Source organism: Piliocolobus tephrosceles, chromosome 15 (genome assembly GCF_002776525.5).
Source record: "Piliocolobus tephrosceles isolate RC106 chromosome 15, ASM277652v3, whole genome shotgun sequence".
NCBI classification, from domain to species: domain Eukaryota; kingdom Metazoa; phylum Chordata; class Mammalia; order Primates; family Cercopithecidae; genus Piliocolobus; species Piliocolobus tephrosceles.
The window spans coordinates 90378743-90396435 of record NC_045448.1 but is presented as its reverse complement, the minus strand read 5'-3'; the positions used below and the strand labels follow the sequence as shown (position 1 = coordinate 90396435).

Genomic DNA, 17693 nt, shown 5'->3' with positions numbered 1-17693 from the left:
CAACACGGTGAAACCCCGTCTCTACAAATAACACAAAAATTAGCCAGCAGTGGTGGCACGCACCCGTGGTCCCAGCTACTCAGGAGCCTAAGGCAGAGGAATCTCTGGAGCCCAGAAAGTCGAGGCTGTGGTGAGCTGAGATCACACTACTGCACTCCAGCCTGGGTGACAGAGTGAAACCTCGTCTCAAAAATAAATAAAAATAAAATAAATTTAAAAAAAAAAGATTACAAAAGAAAACCTAAGCAGCCTAAACAAAGACAGTCCAGAGACACAATTGAGAAAAAATGTCATAAATTTTGCTATTATTTTCCCATTTTAAAAATATTTGGTTTTTATTTCTACGTAGGTTTACATAAGCATATATTAAGGAACTAGGAAAGATTTTGATGGCATTTGAAGGTTTGAGGATGGTGTACTGATGGAGGCTTCTCAGGCTGGGATAGAGCATTAAGGGAAAAGAAAGGAAATGACTGTGATGACATTGTAGACAGTCCAGCTTGAGGAAATGGTTAATAAGTTAGTCCAACTCCCCATTTTACAGATGAGGAAACTGAGGCCCAGAAGGAAGAGACTTGGCCAAGCTCAGGTGTTTAGAGTCATAGCCAGTACTAGTACATAGGCCTCATAATTCTTCTTCCAGTATTCTTCCTACTACATTATGATGGACTTTTTTAAATGCCCGAGGAAGCATTTGCTTTTAAAAAGATATACTCAATTTTTTTCTGCTCCATTAGTATAGGTGAGTTATTTTTATTTTGAGTTGTTTTAATAGAGAAACTCAATTTGATATAAAATACAATAGAAAGTTTTTGCCTTGAATTCAGGTAGGTTCAAGCTGAAATCATCAATCTTTTATATCAAGAGAAATGCCAACTCTGCAATTCATACTGAAGACGTGTGTGTATTGTCACCAGCTGGTAGCAGCATATCTAAAGTGAAGGGATGGGAACTAAAGGCCACACATAGCCTTCTGAACTATTGAAACTGCCAGGTAAACATCAAAACATCTAAAGAAATGACCACATGGTTGTTTTATTTTAGAACAGAGAAAACAGGGTCTGGCCTCTTAATAATAATAATAATAATAAAAATTAAGTAGTGTGGAAGCAAGTTATGAAACAAATACTCAGGGCCAGTCTCCAGGAAGGAAGGCTGGCTGGCTCACAGATAAGGCATGCTTTCCGCAGGTTCTGAAAGGTCGGGGTGAGGGTGGGTGCAATAACACATTCTTCTCTGTAGCGCCCATGATGCAGTGCTCAGTGCCTCTCACATACATCCAATATACATTTCCTAGAATACAGACCTTTGCTTCTCTGAAAAGAGGTTGTTCCTATAGAAAACATTAATCCTTGGGCCCCAACTGCTTTGTCTCTGCCTGGGAGGGGTGACTCTCAATATCTTCACCCCAGGCATCACTGGTCCTCCTACTTGTGTATGGAGACCCAGTATGCTTGCATGGGCATGGGTGTGCGTGTGTGTGTGTGTGTGTGTGTGTGCCTTTTAATGTTCATAAACGGTAGCATACACAGTGTTAGGGGTTAAATTGTATCCTCCCAAAATTCATATGTTGAAGTCTAGCCCCAGAAGCTACCTCAGAATGAGCTCTTACTTGGCAATAGGGTCATTGCAGATGTAATTAGTTAAGGTGAGATCATACTGGAGTAGAGTGGGCTCCTAACCCCATATGACTGGTGTCCTTATAAAAGAGAATGCCATGTGAGAAGCCTCCATGCCTGTGCTGATCCCCCTCATCCTCCCCCTGAGCACAGCTTCCCTGGAGGAAATGGACAAGAAGAGTCAGTACTTTCTTTGGTTTTGGCTTCTTGCTTACACTATTGCAGTAAGTGATTAAATACTTCACTCTCATTTCTGCTCTGTTGCTTTAACTGGCTACTCTGACACCTGGCAGCTCAGCGCTGTCTCCCAGCTCAGCTGGGCTCCTGACCTCCCATCAGCAAGCCTTCTTCTGCTGCTTAACAGACTGACCATCAACTAGCAACAGTTACCCAGGAGTTCAGGATGCTGACCAATTTAAACATAGCCCTGTCTCCACACTGCCCATCCCCATGGGACTAGGAATATCTTTTTGATAACCAGATGACAAATATCTTTGCCCATCTGATCTCAACACCTTAAATTCTCAACATCACTCAACTCATAAAGGAGCAACAGGAGGAACCAAAATTTCCAGTGTCTACTCCGTATGCCACTCCTTTTACACACATCGTCTTCTTTAATCTTTATAACAACCTCTTGCAATGGGACCATCATTCCTATTTTACAGTTGAGAAAACTGGGTGACTTCCCCAAACTCAAACACCTGGCAAGTGGCAGTGCCAGGACTTAGCTGGGACCTACCCACAGTGCTCTGCTCTCATACCCTGCCTCCTCCCCGGGGTGACAGCTGCTCCCTAGGAAGCTCATGGGCAGGGCATACTGATTAGCTGTGAAACCACCTGTGACTGGCTCCTGGCGAATATGGACACAAACACCTCAGCCGCAGGGTTGCATGTACCTTGGGGTTGTCTTTCACCCCCAGGAAGAGGTCGTCCTTCAGTTTTTTCTGGCAGTGTTCACATGTGCAGTCAAAGTAGTACTGCTTCTTCAGCTGCCTCTTGCGTTCTTCACTGACATTGAGGAAGTCGATGTAGGACACAGTCAGCTCCTCTCCTTCTGAGATCTTGCCCAGGGCCCGGAGTTCAATTCTGGAGCAGAGTGAAAGGAAAAGGTGAATCGAATCCAGGCCTAATGGAATGGGATCCATGCTCTCCAAGGCTTCGTGGAGTTGGGTCTCAGAGACAATGACTTTCACTGGCACTCAGAAACCCCCATTGACTCCACAAAAGGAGAAATGTGACCTAAAGGATGATTTTGTGGATAGCTCTACTCTATTCCTTAGAACAGTCCTATCCACTCCATTCAGTTAACTGCTCTGGAATCAGCTCAAATAGACTCCTAGTAGAGAGCTGGGCTTGGTCATAAAACCGGACAGACTGTCCATGCCCATAAGTCTCCCTTTACTTTTAGCTACTGATTGTCTGTAATCAAAGAAGGAGAAATAATAATGAGGCAAAAACTCCAAACAAGAAAAAACTTGAAAATCTTTTCTGGTTAGTTTGGGGACTACTCTCTCAGAAACATAAAAATTCAGTTACCCACAACCTTGGCTCATTTGGTGTCTAATTCAAAGTCACCTCTTGACCTTCAGTCCAATGGTTCAGGCCAAATTACCTAAGGAGACTTAGCCCACTGGAGATCATTGAAGGCAAATAAACAAAGGCTGGCTCTGTTAGCTCGCTGCATTGTTCACTTTTGTGTTTATTGGGAGATGTGGCTTGTTGGTTGAAGGTGGTTAGCAAGGGCAGATGGCATTTCAGTTCCCTTCCAGACTAGACCTGACCCTCAATTACCTATAGTACTACCCACCTTACCTAATGAGATAGGTACTGAAGATGTTGAAGGTAAAAACCCGCTGCAGAACTGACATCCAGCTGAGCCAAACAGGTAGAGGTCAGCCTGTGGATCTCTCAGCCATGCATCCTCCACCACAAGGCCAGACAGCTACAGAAAACAAGTGGTGGGCCCTGCAAGCTGGGTCCTAAACTGTGCTCCTGTATCTCCCCAGAATCCTGGGGCCTCCCTGCCTAGTGGGAAGCCATCATCCAGAGAGCAAGTGGCAGGATGCAGAGGGCTGGGGAGACCACCTGCACAGAGATCCATGGTCATTTCTTTTACCTCCCAGAAAGGCTCAGTTAGACACCACGCAAAAGCAAGGGCAAGACTCCAGCACCCAAGAAGAGTCCCAGTGAAAGGCAGCCCCTTCCCTGTGCTCTGAGATGACAATGAAGGAAGCAACTGCTGAGGTGACCACTGATGGATAAAAATCCTTCTCCCAAAGTGAGATACACTGACATGCCTATTAATGTGTTAATGTGTATAAAAACAACTCGTGTGGAGTCTGCAAAACTGAAGTGCCTGCTCACCATTTGTCACTCCTTTCCTTTGTTCCTTACCCCCATTTTCGGCAGCAGCGGTTACTGTGGTGATGAAAGGCCAGTAGGAGAGGAAGGCTGGGTGATTCTGCTCATAGTTCTACTTAGAATCCTAGTATGTCTGAGCTGCAGGGATGCTCATTTCACAAATAAGGATAGTGACACAAGAGGGATAGGTCCCACAGCACTTTGGGGACAGAGCCAGGATTAGAACTTCATACCATTCACAATCCCCCTCAACGTAGTAGCCTTGCCTAGTTGTTTTCAGGCTGCTTCCTGGGTCTTCAATGCATGGGAATTAAGATGCATCAAAGTCCTTGATTTTTAGGACTCTACTAATGTCCTAAGTAATTCCATGTGAGCATCTCCTGAGCCAGGATCTCCAGTATTTAACCCTATTGGGTAAGTAACCAGTTCTGCCCCCACGAGTCCCTTTTACAGAGGCAGCCCGCCATAGTGACATATTTTAATTCCACAGGGAATCAGTGGCCAATTGGGCTAGAATTTCCAGTAATTTTGCTTCCTATCATGATTGTGCCAATTCTTACATGGTCTCAGGGTATCTCCGATTATTTCAATGGTATCAGAAATTTTTCAAAACCAAATTAACTTAATGTGACTTAAATATGAAAAGATGCATATATGTATGCCTCATTTTACCTTACTTGAAACTGGAGATTGGGGGAGAGGAATGGAGACCAGCCTGAAATAAGCACTGCAGGAGGCAGGAGATGAGGGTTTTAGCCCTGGTTCTCCCTCCAACCAGCTTCCTTGGACAAGCTTCATCCCCACCCTGTACCCCAGGCCCCTTCTACCTCCAACAATCTGCAATTCTATAGTACAGCTAATTGAGCCACAAGTAGGCAGCCTATTTATGTATTTATCATGGAGGTTAGGGATGGAGTCCAGAGCTACAGAGACTTAGAACTAGGAAGGTCCCTAGAGCACTCTCCTCTTGACCTTTCTCTACAGATGTGGAACCCAAGCCCAAGAGATGATGTGAATCATCCAAAGTCACGTGCAGTACACACCAACACAGACTCAAATGCACCAACCACTTCTACCCCAGCATTCCCAAAGCCCAAACTCCCACACAGCATTTTGTTCTTAATTCAAAGACCACTTCAAGGGCTGTCAACCTCACCCTGAGGAAAAGACCCATCTAGGGCCATTTGGTTGTCATTAAGAAAAGTCAGAAGTAAAATTTAACCTAAACTACTCATTCATAGTTGGTCAGAAGCAGTAAGCAGAATACTAGGAATAAACATTTATTAAAAATATCAGTTGTAGATGCTATTTTTTGGAGCCCAGTCTGGGTGAGAAGTTGGGGTTTATAAACAGACAGTCCTTTAGTAGGTCAGTCACAGTCCCCATTTCATGGTAAGCAGGGTTTAGGGAGACAAGATAGGCTTTTGCTAAGACGATGTGGACTACAAGGGTTCATGCTTCAAGGTTGGAAGAGCAGTGGAAGTGAGGCATGAAAGGGAGGAAGAAAGGAGGCAAAGTAAAGCAAAGACAAGGCAGGTGGTATGTGGGTAAGGAAAAAACGGTTAATTTAAGTGCTTTAAAATACACCATTCAGCAAAGACGAGACACTGGGATGCAGAACGACATTATGGACAGATGGCAGTCAAGGAGTCTCGGGAATGGGTGGCTCCAGCAAACCAGGCAAGTGAGGGAGACGGGTCAGAGGAGCAAGGATGCTTGAAAGGACTGACCCACCTCATCTGGGTATGAAACATGGATTTCACTGCCTCATGACTGAAAGACAAAACAGACACCCATATGGAAATCATTATCATTGGCTGATCAGGTGTGATCTGGTGCAAGGGTGCACAGCATTCTGGGTCACACTATCAAAACTTTGGCCATCACAACAACCTTTATCCTAGCCCCTTCTAGCTGGACTCACTGGACAAAACACAGCCTGGTATAGTGGAAAGTGCACTGAATTTGGAACAAGACATTCTGAATTCAAAGGTACTCAACCCTGACCTGAACAAGTTCCTTCCCTTCCCTGTGTTTCAGTGTTCTCACCTGTAATGAGACTGTCATGAGACAATGTACTTAAAAGCAGAGTGCTGAAAAAACATGCCCATTGTTGTTATTATCATTCTATTAAGCATTCTGGATGAATAAACATTGCCTCTTTGGATGTCGGTCTTGGAAAGAGTTTGAAGTGCACATTGAGGCTGGTTAGGTCAAATCGATAGTATATAAAAATTGTTGGGGTTCAAATTGGGCCCCTAACCCCATGTCTAGGGTTCTTTCCACTATGGCAGGTGGCTAGACAGGAAATGCGAAGTCACCTTCTCTTGCACAAAAGCGAAGAAGCCTGGATAAAATGTGGCTGCTAGAAATTAGTAGATGCAAGGAAGCCAGAGCAGACACAGAAGAAAGAGTTCCTAGGTTCCTGTGGTTGTTACACCCAATGACAAGAGGAGCCTTGGGCTTAGAAGAGGGCTGTCTAGAAAGCCTAGGCCCATACATGGCTGAATTTGATCCTCTCTGCCATCCAGGTCAAGCTCAGTCAACAGCCCCTCTAGGGAGGATTCCATGAGATCCAGGCCAGTGACCCCAAAAGGCTTCAGAAAGGAAACACAAATGCTGAGAAAAGATTATCATCTGAGTCCAAAATAAACTTTCCCATCTTAAGTCACTTTCTCAATTGCTTAAGAGCCTGGTTTCAGAAATAGGAAGGAAAGGAGAAATCAGGGTACTTGGCATACTGAAGCTTAGGCCCAATTCTCAGCTGAGAACCAGACACCATTGTCTGGCTTCTAGGAAGTTTTTGGGGGAAACTTGCTCATTGTTGATGACTCAAAGTCAGCTTGTATCTGTCATAAGAGCTCATCTCTAAGAGCAAAAGCAATTAATATTGCTCAAGCCTCATTCCCTTATATCTCCCCATCCTGAGCCATGGACAACCAGGGGCTCGTTCCATCTACTGATTCTTCTCCATTTGTGCCCCACCCCCAAATCCATCATGTGCCCTTATTTACCCCTCATCTGTGCTGTCTCAGAAAGGGTGGCTGACCTCTGAGGGTTGCATCACCCAGGTTTCTTTGTGGTCTGGCTTCAGGTTGGGGTTTGGCCAATGGTAGGAGAGCAGAAGGTTGGGGGAATGAGGGGTTGGACTATCTAGTCCATTGACTTCCTCTTTTCCGAGCCATGGTGCCAGCTGGCTGATTTCTCTAGACACAGTTGTAAGCCACAGCTGAGCTGTTGGGGGGCCCTCTAGCCCGGGTCCAGCTCTCACTAGCTGCAGAAACAGTGCTTCCTTCACCTGTCCTTCCAGGCCTAGAGGTGGTGATGGTTTCATGTGTTGCTAGTCCCTGGGCACCTCACGATTCCTTGTTAGTTTCTTTTTGTTGTTATTTTGTTTGGTTTGGTTTGGTTTGGTTTAGTTTGGTTTGGTTTGGTTTGGTTTTAGAGACAAAGTCTCACTTTGTCACCCAAGCTGGAGTGCAGTGGCATGATTATAGTTCACTGCAGCCTCAACCTCCTGGGGTCAAGTGATCCTCCTGCCTCATCCTCATGAGTAGCTGGGACTACAGGCACATACCACCATGCCCAGCTAATGTATTTATTTATGTATTTATTTATTTTTTACAGATATGGGAGTATCACTATGTTGCCCAGGCTGATCTCAAACTCCTGACCTCAAGTGATCCACCCCCACTCGGCCTCCCAAAGTGCTGGGATTACAGGCATGAGCCACCCTGCCCCTTGTTCGTATCTTAAACCCTGCCCACACTTCTGTAAACTGTCCCTTCATTCAATTGTATTTGGGTAAACCCCTTTGAGTGTGCCTCCTGATTCCTGCTGAGACCTTGACTAAATGACCTCTAGACAGATAATCCTAGGCTTCAAGTTTTAAAATAGTAGTTAAAGGTTTATCTAACACATCTAGGCAGCCCCAAGAAACATACACACTCAGAAATGACCCAGGTTGAATTCTTCGATATCCTCCATGATGCCTTTCTCTCATTCACAATTATTCTGGAATGAGATTTCTATGTGCTATTCATTTAAAATCTATGCTAGTTGAGGTTTAGCAGGTTGACTTTGGCTTAAGTCAAGTGGACAAAACACCATAGGTCTCCCCATCCCCATCACACACACCCCCAGATAAAGACATACTCACTTGCCATTGTTAAATATGACAGTGCAGTTGGGCCAACAGTCATGGTTCACCAGGCCCAGGTTGGGGAAGATGCCTACGCCCACGGCCTGCAGGCCTCTCTGATCACTGAGAGTAAAACCGTTGCAGTTAATCTACCCAGAGGAAAAGATGAAAGAGTCAGTCAACAGACATGGACAGAACACTATCCTAGCTGTTGAAAGGAATTTTAAGAAACAGAAGACCCAGTCTCACCCTGGAGATGCTTAGGGAGTCTGGACACAGAAGAATTAGTCCCCTGTTCTCTGTGTGACTCCAAATGACGCACAAGATTAGGGCCATGGGACAGTCCTATATCTGCAAAAATGCAACCCTACCTTGAAAGTATTTTGTGGCTGTATTCTAAAAGAGTCAAATATGGAAGTGTTTTCCTTTTTCTGTATCTGGGTCTTACATGAGTATTCCTCAGTCTCTGTCTTGGTTTTCCTGTCTGTACCCTGCTTTGCACGCGTGTGTGTGTGTGTGTGTGTGTGTGTGAAAGAGAGAGCTTTTCCTTCCCCTATTTCCTCTGCCTACTTAGTTTAAACTCTTATAGCTGTTCATAAAAAAATTAACATCTCTTTCGATTATTTTGTATCTGGTGAATACTGTTATATTCCCTGCTCACAATTTTTAAATCTGGTGAGTGCCATATTTAACACTTATCTCTGAGATTCAAGGCAAATCAAGTTGGTTACTACTGATGTGGCATCCAAGTGATTTTCTTTTCCTTAAAAGTAAATCGTTCTTTACAGAAACAGACTCCAAATATCTGCTCTCACAGTATGAAAAATGCATAAGAATAAATATAACCTAGAATACATTAGTAACTGCATGCAAATTTCCACTTCATCTGTAAATACATCTATGAGTACATGCTATATATAACAGAAACCCAGTAGACATTTATTCCCTCACATGGATATTTGTCACAGATATGGAGGAGTGTCACTTTCTCCATTTATTCTCATCAGACATTTAGTAAGTTCATGATGTTAAGCCTGTGAGTACCACTAACAAGCTGTACTACTTGGAGCAAACTTCTTTCTTCTCTGAGCCCTGGTTTTCCCATCTATAGGTTGAATAAATTGGACTAGATGAGCTCCAAGGATCCTTTCAGCTCTAACCTTTGGTAATTATATGACCTCTAGCCCTGGTCCCCAGACCTATTAGGGATGCCCAAGATTGCACAACACACCAATTCACCCCAAGGCTATAGAACATAACTGTTAAAAGTAAAAGCTTAGACCGGGCGTGGTGGTTTACACCTGTAATCCCAGCACTTTGGAAGGCCGAGATGGGCAGATCACTTGAGCTCAGGAGTGCCAGATCATCCTGGGCAACATGGTGAAACCTGGCTCCTACAAAAAAAATACAAAAATCAGCCAGGCATAGTGGTATGCATCTGTGGCCCCAGCTACTTGGTAGACGGGAGGATCACTTGAGCCTGGGAGATGGACGTTGCAATGAGCCATGATTGCACCTCGGCACTCCAGCCTGGGTGACAGAGTAAGACCCTCATCTCAAAAAAAAAAAAAAAAAAAAAAAAAAAAAAGTAGAAGCCCTGGCTCCTGAAAATACAGACTGCTTCTGGACTTTCCCTGGTTCTGGACTTTCCCTGGGCACAAGCTAACCATGTGGCTTTTGGAGGTCATGTAACCCCTCTGGACCTAGGTTTTCTGTTCTATAAAATAGAAATGCTGAAAGCACGGACCTTACCTTGTGTTGTAAAGACTGTGTGAAATAATACATGGGAAGCTGTGGTGGTTAATTTTCTGTGCCAACATGGCTGGTCAATGGTGCCCGGATATTTGGTCAAAAACTATAATATATGCTTCTGTGAAGGTGTTTTTGGATGAGATTCACATTTAAATTAGTGGAGTTTGAGTAAAGCAGAGTGCCTGCTAGAATGTGGGTGGGCCTCATCTAATCAGTTGAAGACCTCAAGAGAATAAAGACTCATCTCCCCTGAACAAGGAGTTCTGTCAGCAGAATGCCTCTGGACTTGAAGTGCAACTCTTCCCTGATCTCCAGCCTGCTGGCCGACCTTGCAGATTTTGGACTTACCAAGCCTCCACCATTGTGTGAGCCAAATCCTTAGACTCAATCTCTCTCCCTTTGTCCCCCAATATGGTGAAGACTCAAGAGATGTCAGTGTGATGTTTGTCCTCCTCCCTCCTCAGCCTGCTCACCTTCGCCACATAAAGGGCCTGGCCTACCAGGTGGAACACATCCATCCCCACAGCCAGGACCTGAGCCTCCTCATCCACTGGGCTCTTGCCCCCACTTTGGGGACTGTTATGGCCTCACCTGGCTTTGTTGCTCCCACCCTAAAACCCTGACTCCCCTCTCTCTGGCTCACAGCCCCCACTGCTCCAGCCTCCACATCAATCCTGCCTGGCAGACTTGGAAAAAGGTTTCCAAAGTGACTGGTGGGCAGGAAGGGATAGTGATTGGGGGTCTTTATTTTCAAGGTGAAGAGGAAAAAGTATAAAAAGTGCAGATAAGTAAGAGGATAAATTACCATCCAAATCTATCATCCAGAGTTGGATAAATAAGTAAGATTTGTATGTGGGATGCTAATTCAGATAAAGCAGGAATGGCCTCATAGTAAACAAGGCCAGAAGACAGAGTCCAGGATGAGGAGTCTTCGTTTCAAGCTCCTGTCCTCTTTCAGTCCTCTTGGCCTCCCCTCCCAACTCTGGCCTGGCAGTTTCTGGAAACTTCTTAGTTGGGCGATCCCAGCTGTCACCATGGCTCCTCCTTTATGAGGAATCATACTCTAGAATCTCTGGATTTTATTAGTTGGGTCATTTGGAGGCCTGTCCCTGGGCTCTGAAATGGAAAGGGCAGTAGGTGTTTCTGCTACATGTGGTAAACAGAAGGTGGTTTCTCCAGAGCCTCTGGCTGCCTGGGCTAGATGAGACCTTTATGGAAACAGAAATTAGCATCCAGGGCGGACAGGGCTTCCGCTTTGTAGTTCACTTCTGAGAAGCCCCACCCTCCCCAAGCAGGAGGAGGAAAGGAAAGAGGAGACAGACAGGGAGGGTGGAGAAGGGACGGAGGGGGCCTACCACTCCGAAGATGTGAGAGATGTACTGCATGCTGAACTGCTGGCTCTGGGGCGGCCAGTACTGCAAGAACGTGTCCACGTCCACCCGCAGCTCCTTCTGCTCCTCCTCCCCAAAGTGCTCCACGTGGTTCTGCAAGTCGTCCACAGACACCAGGCAGCCCTCCGTGAGCCCGGTGCCTTCTCTCTCCACCCGCCACATGATGCGCGCCGCCAGCCTGTGGGAAGGGCAGCATCAGTGGGGCACTACAGCTGCATTCATTCATTCAACACACATTTACTGGGTGTCTCATGCATGCCAGGCACAATGTTGGGCCCAAGATATGGTTTTAAACTAGATGGATGGAATTTATTCTATTGGGATGTTTCATGTAGTGGGGGAGAGGTAAGTAAACAAGCACATTTTACATAGAAAGTGCTATGCAGAAAAAATAATACAGGGTAGCATGATAGAGAGTGACTGGGGTGGGGAAGCTAAGGTCTTCCAGAGAAGTGTCACAGAGGAGGCACATTTGAGCTGGAATTGGAAGGGGTGGAGGAGCTGGCTCTGTGACACTGGAGAAAGAGCACTTTGGGAGAGAGCAGTGAGTACAAAGGCCCTGACGAAGGAATGAGCTTGGTCTGATGGAGAAACAGCAGGAAGGTAGAGGTGGCGGGAGCACAGGGAGCAAGAAATGGAGACCAAATAAAGGTGGAGGTTTGGGCAGGAGCCAGGTCCCATGGGGTCTGGGGACACAGAGAGGTGCGGCAGCCTGGGTCTCTCTTAACATTGTGGCCTACTGTGATGAGCCCTGCATCCAGTGGAATGACCTGTTTCCACTTCTTACTGTGTGAGCCTGGGCAAGTCACTTGACCTCTCTGAATCTACCTGGTGGCCAGTAAAATAGGGAAAATATTCCCTGTTGTGCTAACTTCCATAGGTATTCAGAAGACAAAGTGAGGTAATAGGTGTCTGCATTATATGTGAAGGTGTTGGTATTCTTAATGATTGGGTAGCAAGAAAGTGGAGAAGGCCATCTAGGTGGGGAAACAGTGTGAGCAGAGGCCTCGAGGCAGCCACGGGCATGCCACGTGCAGGACCTGGCCTGGCTGGAGCGGGGCTCTGGGGGAAGAGCAGGAGGCCAGGTGGGACAGGAGGAGACCTGTAGAAACACAGGGACTTGAGTATGAGACAGAGGGGTGTACTTCACCCCAAAGGCCTCTTTGTTAACTATTAGGTGGCCTGTGATGAAGCTTATAACCAAGGGATACTTTAATGTTCCTGCCACCCACTGACTGCTCATTTTTCAGGCACCTGGGGAGGGGATGCTGGTCTAGGACAGATCCTGTTCCTGAGGAGAGACCTTCTGGGCAAAGCAAAGGCCCCTCCTCATTTTGTTTGTTTTTTTAATTGAAATTTTAATTGAGATAATTGCAGATTTACAGGCAGTTGGAAAACAATACAAAGAGATCCCTTGTACATTTTGCCCTGTTTTCTCTAATGGTAACATTTTGGAAAACTAACATCACAACCAGAATATTATCCCACCTCTGTTATTCAGATTTCTTCCATTTTGCTTATATTCATGAATATGTATGTGTGTTTAATTATATACAATGTTATCACCTATGTAGCTTCATGTATCCACCTGCACAGTCCAGATACTAAACAGTGTCATCACCTCAGGGTCCTTTCTGTCCCCCACCTCTTTTTGAACCATTTGAACCATTTTAACCATTTTAAAGTATACAGTTTGGTGGCATTAAGCTCACTCACACTGCTGTGCAACCATCACCAACCATCTGTTTCCAGAACCTTTTTCATCTTCCCGATTTCTCCCGTTTGAGTCACTGAGTTATTTCTGGAGAAATGCCCCACGTGGGACTCCAGGTGCCTGGAAACTGAGGTGTCTTCATAGGGAGCCCAGGGCAGCACTGGGGAAAATACAACTCAGCACATGGAAGATCTGCTGCCTCCAAATAATGAGGAAAGGGTTATGAAGCTCAGAGAATAGAGGTCAATGCGTGATAGATTTCAACTCAATAACCATCACAGGAGGTGCCGTTTACTTTAGGTCTTGAAGCATATGTATTGTTTCAGTAGATGGAGCTAAGGGGCATGGAGAGGTTGACTGAGCCATTTCATCCTGCAGGTTCCAAAAAATCATCATGATATGACAATTCCATTCTGTACCTTAACTTCACACCCTACACACACAGTGAAAATGCTCCCAGTCACCATCTCCATCTCCTTTGCTCTGCAGTGCTGGCTTCCTGAGCATCTCCCTGCAGCCCAGCACCAAGCCTCCAGGACTTGGGAATCTCTTGCACTGGAGATCTCTGCTGGCCTTGAGAATTCTGATGATAGCCACCAGGAAAGGCTGTTAGTTGCAAACTCAAATGCGTTCTCCAGTGTAACGTGTATGACCACAGGGAGCAGTGGTGCTGCTGTGACTTAGAAAGCTCTGTATTTTTTCAAAGGTGGCAGATACTACTCAGCTCTAGCCTATTTTACCAGATCTTCAGTTTTTTTGTTTGTTTTTGTTTTCCAAGAGAAGTCAAAAATCCTAATTTTAAAATGTGAAATTTCCCAATTTTTAAACATTGGTGGATCAATTTAAAAACACTTGCCCCTCGGCTAGGCATGGTGGCTCACGGCTATAATACCAGCACTTTGGGAGGCTGAGATGGGTGGATCGCTTGATCTCAGGAGTTCGAGGCTACCCTGGGCAACATGACAAAACACCATCTCTACAAAAAATACAAAAATTAACCAGGTGTGGTAGTGCATGCCGATGGTCCCAGCTAGTCGAGAGGCTGAGGTGGGAGGATCACTTGAGCCTAGGAGGTCAAGTGAGCTGTGATCAAGGCCTCTGCACTCCATCCTGGGCAACAGAGCAAGACCCTGTATCCAAAATACATAAATAAACTAAACACTCGGGAGCCCTACAGCAGAAGTCTGCAAGCCAGTTTCAGCCTGTGGCTGCAGTTTGGAATCACTGCTGCCAACAGCCAGTTCTCCCTCTTAGACCTTAAGGGAGTGAACAAAAGTGACCATATCCAGTCTTTGAGGCTCTTTCCTGACTTGCACTCAGCTTGGCTTCCTTAGATCTGGGAATGCCGTTACAGAGGCCATTCCAGCCTGACATTTGGAAATTCGAAGCACCACCATGGGGCCCAGCTCTCACCTGATGTTCTCATTGGGTACTTTCCCGTATCTCTTGATGGCCGAACACTCATTCTTGTGGTTCAACCAAGCATCTTTCTGGCAGGTGCGGTCGCAGTAATGGGCAAACTTGCACTGCCCACAGCGATGGAGCTTCTCCTGCCTCTTGAAGCAGGTGTGGCACACAAAATTAACAAGGCTGGAAATGGAGAGAGAAGACACATGATTGGGAGCACAGTAGAAAGGGCACCATGCAGCCAGTGGAACACGGCATTCTGGTACTGGGTTCAGCTGACTGGTCCTTGTCTGTCTAAACTTCAGATTTCCATCTTCCAAAATGAGGAGTCTGGGCTTCCAAAGGCCCTTCCCAGCTATAACAATTCCTTTAGCAATTTTTTTTTTTTTTTTTTTTTTTTTGAGATGGAGTCTTGCTCTGTCGTCCAGGCTGGAGTGCAGTGGCTCTATCTCGGCTCACTGCAACCTTGGCTCACTGCAACCTCCGCCTCCCAGGTTCAAGCGATTCTTCTGCCTCAGCCTCCCGAGTAGCTAGGAGTATAGGCACGTGCCACCACACCCGGCTAATGTTTGTATTTTTAGTACAGACAGGGTTTCACCACATTATTCAGGCTGGTCTCAAACTCCTGACAAGTTATCCACCCACCTCGGCCTCCCAAAGTGCTGGGATTACAGACGTGAGCGCCCACACCTGGCCTACCAAATGTTTTTGGTGGACACTGCCATGTGGAGGACACTCTTATCCTCTGCATATAAACCCTTCAATTCAGGAAGGGTAAATTCATGACCTAAGAGTGTTAGGCACTGGGAATACCACAAATTACTAGAGAAACAATTGAACGTGCAGTGTGGTGAATACTATGACAGGGGAGCACAGGGGGGTCCTAGACTCTTTGGAGAAGACACTTGAATTCCTTATGATCCCCTCGCCCGAAGTCACAGGTCATTGGCACTGTGTTGGAGGGGGCATTTTGGTGACATGTCTTTCTCATTGTTGAAATATAGTGTCCCCTTCCCCAAAGTACAACAAATCATAATGATCTACACTATGATGGGACAAGAGCATCATAGTATTATATGCAAAAGAATATCTATACACTATGATATATGTCACAGTCTGTGTGTTTTGCAACAGTAAGAATGACAGCGTTACTGATTTCGCTGTCGTTGACATATTCTCCCAGCTCACAGCGAGGGTGGAAGTCATGAGGAGGAAAATGCAAGCCCATTCGATGGGTGAGGGAGAGAGTTGTGAGAAGATGAGGATCCTCACCCGGTGCTTCCAGCCTCTTAGTGTTCCCATTAGAGAGCCCTGTGGACCCCATGTTAAACCCATCGTTCAAACAGAAAAGGGCATAGGCTCCATAGGAAATGTATTTCGGGACATAGCCTGACATCCAGAGTGAGGGAAATCTGGTATGATGCACAGAATCTCTGGGCCTCAACCTCATGCTCCTGCAATGTGAGGAAGAGAAATCCCAACCACTGAAGCAAAGAAATAATGAAAACCAGTTCAATGATCTGCAGGGGAGCGCTGAGCTTCCAGGAAGCAAGTGGATGGGTAAACTCAGGTAGGAGTCCACAGTTTAAACAGGGAACTCAAAAGTATAAGAACACAGGAGCTTTTAAAATCGCAGAATTCTAGAGCCTGAAGGGAGAAACTTCCACAGAACATTCAAGCACAGAAATCCTTTGTGTCCATCCCTGGCCATGAATATTCTAATTCCCACAGTGAAAAGGAGTTCACTGTTTCTGAGAACAGTCAGTTCATTGTTGGCCAGTCCTAATTGTTGCAAACTTCCTCCTTGTGTTAAGCTTGAATTTGCCTCCCCAGAAAACCTACTCTTGTACCCTAATTTGGCCTTCTGGGTCCTTGCCCAGTGGAACAAGCCTGGTCAGATCAGTTCTTGAAGAATTTGAAGACCACTGCCTTGCTTCCCATTCATTTCTCTCCTCCAAGTTAAATACTCCCAGATCTTTAAACAATTCCTTGTACACGGTTTCTAGAATTCTCACACCTTTCTGGTGGCCTCTGATATACCTACAGAAATCCCTGTAGCCAAAGGAGGATGGGTTTAGCTGAGAAATCAAGCAACATGTGCTGGCCAGTGCCAGGGGGTCAGGCTCACGGACCACCCCAAAGGCCAGGCCTGACCCTTGAGCCTGACCCCTAGCACTGATCCCAGCATGGCATCTAGAAGGGGATAGACAGGTGCAGAGCCAGCTGAGGGCACGGCAGAGGTTACTGCTCTGTGCTACATCCTGGGCTTCCTAAAGTCCAGGCAGTTTTCAGCCTCTGGCTGGCCAGCTCCACACACTGTTGTATCCCCATCCACTAGGAGGTGCAGTGCTACTAATTTGTTAACAATCATAAAGTACTCGAGGGCATGAAAGGTCAGTGTTTATTTCTAATTTAGAGCAGATTCAAGGTTATCCTCACAGTAACAGTTTCCTCATTCTTAAACTTGCCTTCCCTTAAACTTTCCTAGTGAATGAGGAGGAGTAGAATCACACTAGCATACTGAGAACTGCACAGGTTCCGCAGCCCATCATAACTGGGCCACAGAGGGTGCACCCTCCCTGAGAAGGTCATTTGTCATAAGTGCCCCAGCAGAATAGAGCACATGGGACCCACAGGGAACCCTGGCCACTTAATGAACTCTCTAAACCCCTGCCGATGGAGAGCTATGAATTTCTTACATCTGCCTCAAGTCAGGATTGCATTTTCTTGCAGGAATTTGCAGTTCATTAGCAGGAACTGGACTACTGAAAAATCCAAGTAAATTGGATTCCAAGAAGGCTCCAAATCTTGTCTCCTGGCCAAACACAGGTGAGAGCTCGGGTGTCAACACCTCACAATTATGGTGCCCAGAGCAGAGTATACTGTTCAGATGTAGTGCCATGCACACTTGCCAGATCTCCACATCGTGCTTCCATTAGTTTCTTTAGTGAAAACCTCACATTAATTTAGGGTCAAATGGCCGGGTGCAGTGGCTCACACCTGTAATCCCAGCACTGTGGGAAGCTGAGGCAAGCCAATCACTTGAGGTCAGGAGTTTGAGAACAGCCTGGCCAACATGGTAAAACCCTGTCTCTACTAAAAATACAGAAATTAGTTGGTCGTAGTGGCACATGCCTGTAATCCCAACTACTTAGGAGTCTGAAGCAGGAGAATTGCTTGAACCCAGGGACAGAGGTCGCAGTGAGTCGAGATCGTGCCACAGCAATCCAGCCTGGGTGACAGAGCAAGACTCTGCCTGAAAGAAAGAAAGAAAGAAAGAAAGAAAGAAAGAAAGAAAGAAAGAA

General features: G+C 45.9%; 1 protein-coding gene across 2 annotated transcripts in view; it reads right to left on the bottom strand.

Annotated features, from left to right (window-relative positions):
* SMYD1 (SET and MYND domain containing 1) overlaps positions 1–17693 on the bottom strand; it is a 44388-nt gene that overhangs the window by 12830 nt on the left and 13865 nt on the right. Inside the window, exons 2-6 of one of the 2 annotated variants that reach the window (XM_023194906.2) lie at positions 14395–14571; positions 11232–11445; positions 8143–8273; positions 5718–5756; positions 2519–2708 (exon numbers count right to left, since the gene is read on the bottom strand). In XM_023194906.2, the coding sequence (XP_023050674.1) occupies positions 2519–2708; positions 5718–5756; positions 8143–8273; positions 11232–11445; positions 14395–14571 (751 nt within the window). The remainder of the gene's footprint in view (positions 1–2518; positions 2709–5717; positions 5757–8142; positions 8274–11231; positions 11446–14394; positions 14572–17693) is intronic. The other variant, XM_023194907.3, reaches the window with a different exon arrangement.